The following is an 11,432-nucleotide window of genomic DNA, read 5'->3' as shown; positions in this document are numbered from 1 at the left end:
AAATATTTTCAAATACCGATGCAATAATCCTCACAATTTCAGTTTGCAGCCTGTTGAGCTCTGTTTCTGGTGACAGTGTGAACAATACATTATCCAAATTTTAGGATTATTCCAAATATTGTTAGTGTTAGTAGCAATCTTTTTAGTAAGTATCATCGCTATCGCTATTGATAATTATCCAATCTACCAAGGCTCCAGCCAAGCCACAATATATATCAAGATATCCCAAAAATCAATCCAACAGTGACAAATTGAGCAGTGTTCTGATCACATTTCATCATGTCTGTTGAAGATATCCTAGTTAAAAGAGAAGTTATCCTTGTAGTCGGCCATCTGTTTTTGAAATAAAGAATGTTTGAGCTTTTTTATATAGCTATTTTGCATCTAAATAAATAAAAAACATTATATCAAAATCAAATGAATCCATGGTTGAAATTAAATGGAATACTTTTCATCTAAACAAACTTGAAGCAAGGTAAACTAACAGAAAACCTTAATTTGAAAGTTTGGTCCTATAACAATACTAAAAAATTATTTTCAATCATAAAAAAATTCTCTAACATAGTACTTCAGAGCCATTCTTTAGGTCATTTTAGTAAATACACAGAAACCAGCCAGCCATCTTGTTTTTGCAAAATTCCTTCCTTCTGGCCAAAGTTCAAGGTTCAAACAGTAGAAATGGAAAGAATAATTATTTTATAAGACAACCAATCCAATTTGTTGACATACTTCATGATAATTAGACCATAATTAGCAAAATTACATGGACGAGTAGTTCTAAATTTGGTAGCCTTCGATTTTTGGCGGCCATTTTTTTGGATCTTGTCGGAAACTAACGTTAGATCAAAGGGGAAAAATTTCTTTTCTCCGAACAAAGAGATAATTTTGCATAATTATGCGCTGCGACGTCTTTCTTTTCTACGTCTTTGGTTTAACAGGACATGTTTAACAGGTTTAAAAGTTATAATGCAGAAATTGCCATTTAAGTTGGTGTAAAATCTCAAAATTGAGCCCTTAATTTCACTGTTGAGAGAACTTTTTGTTTATAAAATGACATATTTTGCCATAAAAAGACTATTTTATAGCAGGTGATTTTTAAATCCTGAAAAATAATCGGCTTTCGCGGAATTTAATAGCACGGATTTGTCAAAAAAGTGCAAAATTAAATTCTGCAAAAATTTCTTCTCGCAAAAATGCTTCACGCGGTACAATACCGAATCACAGGACGTTAGATCTCAATGAGTTAGTTGGCAATGGTCAATTCACTACTTGTTGAAATGAATCAGAATTATATTTTTTTGATTTAAATCAATATAATTTCTATGTTTTTTCTTTTCCGTGGAGACATCCTGTATCTTTTTCATTGGGCCACCCCTACAGTCAAAAATCGAACCTCCTTGAAAATTCATTCAGTGTTACTATGTCACTTTCAACACAAAATAAAAATAGTTCAATATTGAATGGCAATTGAAAGATTGAATCATAAAATTATATAAAGTTTCACAATCATATGTTTTAAGTTGAATCGATCAAGGTAAAGAACTTTCACATGAAACTATTTTCTGTCACCTTCATTAATATTTTTCTTATTTAAAACAAAATCGATCACTCGCAGGTTCAATTGGGATTGGAGGGAAATTTAACGTACATTTTTAGCGTTTTATTTAATTGGTAAATTAAATAATGGTTTTCTGCTCGTCAAAATAATCATGACTGAAATATTATTTAAAGTTTTGATTTTAAATAAGAGTGATATCGTTTGCTTACTCATCAATTTTAATTTACAAGCTTTTTTATATGAGGCCCGGAATTCCCGAGTTATTTTGTCCGAGTTAAACAAACCGAGTTAAGAAAAAACCGAGTTATCCCGAGCTATGACGTCATTTTTGGAATTTAGTGACGCCATTTTTCATTTTTTAACTCGGGAATTTTTGCTTCCTTTAACTTTCCGAGTTATTTTCATTTTTTAACTCGGGAATTTTTGCTTCCTTTAACTTTCCGAGTAATTTTTCATTTTTTAACTCGGGAATTATTTCTTCCTTTAGCTTTCCGAGTTATTTTTGAATTTTTAACTCGGGAATTTTTGCTTCCTTTATCTTTCCGAGTTATTTTTGAATTTTTAACTCGGGAATTTTTGGTTCCTTTAGCTTTCCGAGTTATTTTTCTTCATAAAAAATCACCAGCTTTAATCTATTGATCGAAACCACAAGCAATAGAAGAATAATTTTGTGAATGAGTTCTATGGGGGGGGTACTAAGGCAAGTACGGGTATGTGCCGCCCTTAAGGGTGCCTTTTTTGGACCTTCGAAGGGTCGTAAAAATCACAAAATCTATGTTCAGTCCCCCTAAGGCTTGTAAAAACAGCCAAAAGTTCCAATAAGGGTCACAAAATCCCGAGAAATCAGTTTTTTCCTCGATTTTTGCGGCACATACCCGTTAGCTTGCAACTCTAGTACCCCCGGGCTTCTATGGAGCCGAACGGGTCTTACACGATCGCTCCATTGTTTTTCAATAACACAGAGATGTGCCAAGCCAAGGGTGACTTTTCTGCTTCTACTAAAGCTTTTTTCACATGCACGTAAAATTTTACTTAAGACCTTATGAAAATTTGGTGTTCATTCATTGAAGCGCCTTTTAGCTTTAAAGACTGCCAGTCTTTATGATTGATTCAAGAATCGTTGGTGATTCATTCAAAATTTTTACAGCGAAGGGGGAAGGACTTTTTCTGAGAATCTTGTCATGTCACTTACAGTATTCTTTAATGAAATAGGGAGGAAATATTAATTTTGAAACAGCTTTATCACATCACTTACCTGCTGTATTTTTTGAGAATTACACAGCATTTATGCTGTAAGATTTTTTGAAGGGCTTACACTTATCTAGCAGGTTTTATCTTTTTCAATTATTCACTTGTTTGTTGATTATTCATTTTAAGGTTAAGGTTTTTCTAGTTGGTAATGGATGGTTATGTCTTTGATTTTGGTTGGTATGGGATCAATAGATTTAAGCTGGTGTTTTTTGTAAGAAAAAAAAAACTCGGAAAGCTAAAGGAAGCAAAAATTCTGTATGATATGAATGGTGTAAGGAAGCCGAAAAAATGAATGCTAAAATCAAAGGAGACAACACAAAAAGGAAAGTCCGGGGGAGCCCGCGAAAGAAACTCAAAAAGATCATTGTAAAAAGTACGAGCGGTTTATAGAGGCCCATGTGTCTTCACAGTGGCCTACAAACCTGTAAAGCTTTATTACTATTTTTATTATTATTTAACTAATACTTGTCCGCGAGGTTAGACCTGCTGTTATAGGTTTTGTTTCCGCTGCAGCTTATACGAAAAAATCTTTAATTGATTCGTTTTTGTTTTTTTTCTCGAAATTTTGTTATTCTAAACTTAACTTCTAAACTTAGCGGGCTAATCATTATTCATTTACTTTACTTTACTTTACTTTAAAAGTTATGAAGTGATGTAAAGGCTCTAGACGAACATTCATAATACATAAAGGGCATAAAGTGTAGACATCTGGTACAGGCTAAATATCATCGGACAATGATGCTGTATCTAACATTCAACCTACACGCTATCACGGTTTTACAGTTAATATTAACATCAGCTCACACCTTTGCATCAAACCAAACATATATGTGGCAATCAACAAACATCACCAGACAACAAACACATGTACAGTATATGCGATTCAAGAAATTAACTCGTGGATATAATGGATGGGCTACACTTAGTAGAAATATCGATTGTGATTTCGGTGGCTCCTCTAAAACGGAATGTGCTGATACTTGTATGAGAAAACCAATGTGTGTCACCTGGACATGGCGAGAAAATCATGGGTTATGTCGCTGTTCTGCCGAAGTTTTCCGTGCTTCTCTTACTTACATCTTACACGAGAACCAATATGATTCTTATGAAATTTGGGTAAGTTTATATTTATAATCTTTAAAGCAAATTTATATGCATGCAGTAGTCCGATGCTCTACCGTTTGACTACAAGACCACTGTAGATAACGAAATACTGAAGTATTCATCCCTTATAGTTTACTGACCCAATACTAAAATAGTTCAGACCCTACCCGAGAACTTAAATGCCTCAAAAATGTACTCCCGGGACCTTTTACAAATTACGGCACGTTTTGAAATTATTGCCACGGTGATTAACTCCTAGCGGATTTTATTACGGTACTTATTCTTTTTATAAAAAACCATTTAATGTCTCAAGGCATGTGATCACCATTGTAATTATTTGAATACGAGGCAAGTGATGTTCGTGACGTAATTTATGAAAAGGTCTATTATGAAATTTTTTCGTTTCAGAATCCCTGTACGGAGAATGTATTGTTATGTGAACATGGAAGTATTTGCTCACCGAACCGTTTGACTAAAACATATCAATGTCTCCATTGTTTCCCTCCATACACTGGCAAACATTGCAATGAAACTGGTAATTATTATTAATGATATGCTTCAGTCAAGATTACGTCGTTTTTCATAAATTCTATCGCACATGTGTCAGTCAATCACTGTAGAAAGAATCAAAGATGAAGAGTAAATATTACCATACTAATGTCTTAGCAGACTGTATCAATATACATGTTACTATTGACAAATTCCTCAGAAATCTCCAAGTGTAATTGAAATGGGTTTCTTTAAAAATAAATCTTCTACATGATTCCCAAATGCATAACAGTAATTACTAAGCTATTAATTATGGTAATTTTACTTTAATGGAATCGAAATAATTGACAAATCTTCATGTTATGATTCTTGACTCTTTCTAAAAGGTGTTGATGACATTTTTAAGCTGTGTTTTCAATGACACGAAAAAAAAATCAACTTTGAACTTAATCCAAGATCTTGGATGGTCGTGTGCCTTGATTGCGCGCTGAATAGAATCTGGATTGGTCGACACCGGGTGATGTATGATTTCAGCCTGTGCTTTCACAGTAAAGATTGGCTCCACTTATTTACCTTGAGTGCCCCCCCATCCCCGGGGTTTTATCCCGTGGAATTGAAAACTTCGGTTTCTCTGACTAAATTAATTATAATTTAAGATTTAACCAATGCTGGGCTACATATTACCATCCTTCGTTTTAAACATAATTATCTCTTGTGTAAACTGTAGCAATGCTGGTTTAAATCATTTTTTTCTTTTCTTTTTTTAAGGTCCATTGACACCCTCGACGATTTCACAAGGTAAGATAAAAGAAGGGTGCAACAATCTCGTTGCTTCGAGGAAAATAGAGATCTTTCCGGCTTTTAGGGGGTTGTTTAACGAAAGAAAATAACCGTCATGTATTGAAGAAATTGGGGAAATTATTCTACGTTCCTAAACTTAAAAAAATTTCATCATTTGAACGAGGGATACTCATAACCTAATACTTAATCCCACTAAAAGTAAAAAATTGTCCCTGGCCCTGGCCCTCACTAATTTAATGCTAATCTCTGTATTTTGATTCGTTTCATCGTGTATTATTCTTCTAGACGTGTCTATTGGTAAATTTTGTCTATTTTTTAAAATGCAGTGTAAAGATACATCCATCCTTGTGTAAAGGGAAGGTCTTTGTGGGGTTTTTATGCATGATCGTTGATCTTGAAAATGTTATCTTAAATCGTTTTCGGTTGGTTTTATGTTCTATCCACAACAGGGTGTCCGGAAAAAAGTATCGAGTTGAAACACAACTATGAGTAATAAATATTGATGAGTGTTTGATGTGTATCTTCACAAAGTTGTATTTTAAGGCTTGGGGACACGAGAAGTTTTTTTTTGCGCTGGTGCAATGCAACATGCTCCATCCCACCAACACAAGAAAAAAGTGTGCGTCCCATGGTTTCTTTTTTTGTTCATGGGACAAAAAGTTAGGGAAATACCCAAAAGACACGCTGATTTTGTCCCAAAAAGAAGATTCGAATCAATTTTGCTTCATTGTCCCAGAGGCAAAAATGAGATTTCACTTTTAATGATAGAAATAAAAATGGGGTTGAGACACGAAAAAGCGTTTCAGGTTGGTGGGATGGTGTCCCCAAGCCTTTAAGTTCCCCCTCCTTTTTTAAATATGTATATTTTGTGCAACAAAGGATTAATAAAAAAGGTTATCGATTAATACCTTTTAAAAAACAAACTTTTCTATGGAATAAGGCTATGCTTTCTCATATTTCGGCGATGATCCACGCACAAACTTTTCTCTGCAATGATATGTTCAAACTTGATGCTTTTTTCCAGACACCATGTACAATCTGCATAACGTTCTTTTTTACAAACTCTTTATTTTCATTGTTTTAGTAGAAAAAACTGTTTCAAAAGTCGTTTTAACTATTATCCAATTAACAGTGGGCTGATTTCACAAAATTCATTTACCAAATCAATCATCTATTTTTAAGACATTTTACTTGGTAAAAACGCTTCCTGTATTGCTTTGAAAGAACATTTCAATATACCAAACGGTTTGCGACGATACACAATATATCCATGGAAAGACCAACGAAAAATTCATATACGATGTTCAGGTTCGAATTTCATTTACTTTGAAGGAAGAATTTTGTTCCAATTTTCTTAAATTATAGGTAGACTTGCTAACTTTTTCACGAAAAATCTAGAAAGCTATTTCACGAAATCTTATTTTATTTCAAGTATTATTTCATTAGATAGATTTGCAGTTGGCTCTCTATAAATTGATCTTTAGGGTGAGAGTCTACCCGAAGATTTAAAAAGACAAAAATTACATATTTTGCAATAACTCAACAACTGCTTAATATTTTTGATGAAATTTTCAGGAAATGTTAATCAACTATTAAGGTTTCTAAAATTTAGAAAAAAAATTGAAAATAACCACAGACGGGGTAAAATCAATCAGGGGGTAAAATACTATATTTTGCTTGTGTCAGGTTTTCTGAAACACTGAGGTGACCTACAAAGTTATTTTTTTTTTAAAGCTCAGTATATGGAATAAATTACAGAATGAGTGAAAAAAAAATTTTTCCAGGGTTTAGAAACTGAAAAAACTGATTTTTTGGAATAAAAAATCAGGAAACCAATTTTGAAACTTTTCAATTAACTCATTCCATGCAATCGTACCAGGCAACTTCCCTGAAAATTTCAAGTCTCTAGCACTTTCCAATCCTGAGATTTTTCTGACAAGGTGTTTGCAAACCCCCGGAAACGCGTTTTTGAGAAAATCAAAAAAAAAGACAAAATGGGTATCATTTTAAGCTAGAAAGCTCTTTTCAAAAAATTTCTTCACTGAATACTTATCAAACCAGTCAAGTTTCATAAGTTAAAGTAAAACATTTCACAAAAATTGATAAATTATCCAAAAATCAACAAAAAATGTTGAGCTAAAGTTATGTAAACATAGCAAACTTTGCAGTAATCTTGCGATAACATCAAATTTGGGTGAAAACAGACACATCAGTGGTTCATTGAAAGTCCAGCATGACTCTCTGTAGGCATGGAAACTTTTCTAATTCATATTTTTATTCACATAGACTTGAATTGACAATGAGCTGGCTTGACCAGAGGCGCCTTCGGTTACCGCCTAGGCTAGGCGGTTATGAATGGCGGGTGTCAGATGAGAATGTGTGTCTCCAGAAGTTAGGTCCAATTCATTATAATGCACATTTCTATTTCTGTTACATCATGCTGTGCTTCGAAATATCTCAGTTACATCTAAATCCACTACAAAAGTTTATGTGAGCCATCAAAAGCACACTGTCTATGCTCAAAACAAAATGCCGACAACTTGAATGTTTTTTGCAGAAATCCAGCAACATAACCAATGTGCAGCAACTTTATAGCTTCTGTAGAGTCCATTCTTCATTTAAATGAATCATTTCCATCAAAGAGATTAAGTTTTGATCTAAAACTTGCCAAGAAATCTGCAGAATGTTGCTTTATACAGCTTGCTTTTCAGATTGTTTTGATGTGTTCCACTACTGAAGCTACCATTTTTAATTTTAAGGATTACGTAATGCCACGAAAAATAATATTTTGACGCTCGAAAAAGGCGTAAAAAGAGCTTTCTTTTGGCGTATGACATTGCTATGTTTCGGCCGAGATTGAAGAAATAAGTCCATAGCAACGGGATTTTTTCCGTTGCTAGGGCGATTTTTTCAAGTACCCAGCAGGATAAAGATGCTCACTGCGGCCTGAATGATAAAGATATAGCTCTGAAATTTTCAGGAGATGTTCAGATAGACCTTAGAATCTCAAAACACCCAAAAACCAGAATTCGAAAATTTTTTCGATGATTTTTCATTTTACGGTAGACTCCCACCTTTTAAGGTACAAAAAATTTGATTCGAATTGCAGAGAGTATTTCAAACCTCTTTCAGGAAGACTCGAATGATAAGAATTTGAATTAGAACGAGTTGACTGTAAATCTATATTTTTCTGAAATTTTTAAACTACTGATATATTTTCTTTTTCTTTTCTGAAATAAGGAAGAACTATGAGATTTACCCAAATGGACACAACAATCCAAACTCCAGTGAAAGAACTAACAGCCGCATCATTTGAAGATGGTCTTGTGCTTGAGAATAATTATCGTGCGCATGCGTCCTTTCTACGCATGGCTAAAATACTAATGAACTTTGAAACCATACGTATGAAATGTGTTCGAAACACAACAGATTTAGTTATACTGGGCAACAAAAGACAATCTTCTGATACCGATTTCAATGTTATACGATATTTCTCAGGAGAAAGTGATAGCCGACCTGTAGAGAGAACAACTTATTGGAGATCCAATCTGAATGGGGTGCCGAACAATTACCCAATTGATGCAGTCGAAGACCTGTTATCTGCTGACAATGTTGAGAAAGAATATCGACCTTTCAAAGATATTTATATAGGTAATGATGGTTTAAAAATGACATTCACCAATGAATCGCAACAATGTTTCGGTCCTGAAGGCGATTATAATAATTATTTACTCGAAGTTTATTGATGAAATGGAAACATATTTCTGACAGAAAAATGACCTTTTAAAGATATTTATGTTGGTAATGATGGTTTAAAAATGACATTCACCAATGAATTGCAACAATGTTTTGGTCCTGAAGGTGATTATAATAATTATGTACTCGAAGTTTATTGATGAAAAAAAAACATATTTCTGACAGAAAAATGACCTTCCAAAGATATCTATATAGGTAATGATGGTTTAAAAATGACATTCACCAATGAATCGCAACAATGTTTTGGTCCTGAAGGCAATTGTAATTATTTTGTACTCGAAGTTTATTGATGAAATGAAAACATATTTCTGACAGAAAAATGACCTTTCAAAGGTACTTATATAGGTAATGATGATTTAAAAATGACATTCACCAATGAATCGCAACAATGTTTTGGTCCTGAAGGCAATTGTAATTATTTTGTACTCGAAGTTTATTGATGAAATGAAAACATATTTCTGACAGAAAAATGACCTTTCAAAGGTATTTATATAGGTAATGATGATTTAAAAATGACATCCACCAATGAATTGCAACAATCTTTTGGTCCTGAAGGCAATTATATCCATTATGTACTCGAAGTTCAATGATGAAATGAAAACATATTTCTGACAGAAAAATGACTGTTCATAGATATTTATATAGGTAATGATGGTTTAAAAATGACATTCACCAATGAATCGCAACAATGTTTTCGTCCTGAAGGCAATTGTAATTATTTTGTACTCGAAGTTTATTGATGAAATGAAAACATATTTCTGACAGAAAAATGACTGTTCATAGATATTTATATAGGTAGTGATGGTTTAAAAATGACATTCACCAATGAATCGCAACAATGTTTTCGTCCTGAAGGCAATTGTAATTATTTTGTACTCGAAGTTTATTGATGAAATGAAAACATATTTCTGACAGAAAAATGACTGTTCATAGATATTTATATAGGTAATGATGGTTTAAAAATGACATTCACCAATGAATCGCAACAATGTTTTGGTCCTGAAGGCAATTGTAATTATTTTGTACTCGAAGTTTACTGATGAAATGAAAACATATTTCTGACAGAAAAATGACTGTTCATAGATATTTATATAGGTAATGATGGTTTAAAAATGACATTCACCAATGAATCGCAACAATGTTTTGGTCCTGAAGGCAATTGTAATTATTTTGTACTCGAAGTTTAATGATGAAATGGAAACATATTTCTGACAGAAAAATGACCTTTTAAAGATATTTATGTTGGTAATGATGGTTTAAAAATGACATCCACCAATGAATCGCAACAATGTTTTGGTCCTGAAGGCAATTGTAATTATTTTGTACTCGAAGTTTATTGATGAAATGAAAACATATTTCCGACAGAATAATGACCTTTCAAAGATATTCATATAGGTAATGATGGTTTAAAAATGACATCCACCAATGAATCGCAACAATGTTTTGGTCCTGAAGGCAATTGTAATTATTTTGTACTTGAAGTTTATTGATGAAATGAAAACATATTTCCGACAGAATAATGAATAAATCGTTTTAAGTAGACGTGACTTGAATGATCGCTTCAGTAGCTTAGATGTTGTGATGCAGCGATATAACCAAGCTTGTAATATTTGATACTTTAAAAATCAAACAAGCTCAACAATACAAATTTTCAACCGTAGCCGCGAATTGCTGCACGGGTACTTTCGTCCGTTTTACCACCCTAAAAACGTCCCAGTCTTTTTTTTTTTGCGCCTAAAGACAATAGAAAAAAGTGTAAAAAAAGATTGGATCGAGTTTAGGGTGGTAAATTAAATAATAAAGTGGCACGCACCTGACCGCGTGACTATGGTCGAAAAGGTATATAGACTCTGGTGAGTCTTGGAAATGGAGTAAACACTTTATTTCTTGAAATTTAGCCAAAAACACAAATTTTTTTTTTCAATCCGGCAAGAGGACATAGTTTCAGGACCTGGAGGCAATCTAGTAGATTTGTGTTCGGTGTGGTCAGGGTGTGGTCGTTTACCAGATAGGCTAGGAAACGGGTCATTTTAAGTTAGAAAATATGACGCTGGTCCAAATTTCCCTTTAACTGTGACGGAAAAATAGATCGACTTCATTTCTCAAAGAATCTTTTTAAGCGCCGAAGTTTTTGCTTTCGTTTAGGTACCTGGTATCATACTTTTGTGAGGGAGATTAATACCAATGAAGTAAAAGCCCTTTCTGTTACCTTTCTCAGGCATTCCTTTGTTTTCGAGTGATATCTTTTTCCGAAATTTAGCGGTAGATTTTAGTTTCATCTGACATTTGTGTAAAAAATAGGCGGGTCGCACTATAGGCCGCGCAACTTTGGTAGGATTTGTTGGCCTCAAAACCTACCAAGGAGATTGGCTTCTAGCTCTCGGGCTTATACTTCGTTGGTTGATACTTTGTGTCATCTATGGACCAGTTTTTTTGGGGAAATGGGTTAATATTTTACAGCCAATCTCAGAAA

The 11,432-nt window shown here is 33.6% G+C and overlaps 1 protein-coding gene across 1 annotated transcript; it reads left to right on the top strand.

Annotated features, from left to right (window-relative positions):
• Positions 1-3,448: 3,448 nt before the first annotated feature.
• Positions 3,449-9,454, top strand: LOC136799026 (uncharacterized). Its single transcript, XM_067055735.1, has 5 exons — positions 3,449-3,925; positions 4,322-4,448; positions 5,171-5,200; positions 6,386-6,511; positions 8,444-9,454. Exons 1-5 carry the CDS (start codon positions 3,545-3,547, stop codon positions 8,947-8,949), a joined length of 1,170 nt encoding a protein of 389 aa, XP_066911836.1. The 5' UTR covers positions 3,449-3,544; the 3' UTR covers positions 8,950-9,454.
• The last annotated feature ends 1,978 nt before the right edge of the window (positions 9,455-11,432 follow it).

This window comes from Clytia hemisphaerica, unplaced genomic scaffold, assembly GCF_902728285.1.
Source record: "Clytia hemisphaerica strain Z4C2 unplaced genomic scaffold, Clytia hemisphaerica genome assembly, whole genome shotgun sequence".
Classification (NCBI taxonomy): domain Eukaryota; kingdom Metazoa; phylum Cnidaria; class Hydrozoa; order Leptothecata; family Clytiidae; genus Clytia; species Clytia hemisphaerica.
This window is presented reverse-complemented; position numbering and strand designations above follow the sequence as displayed.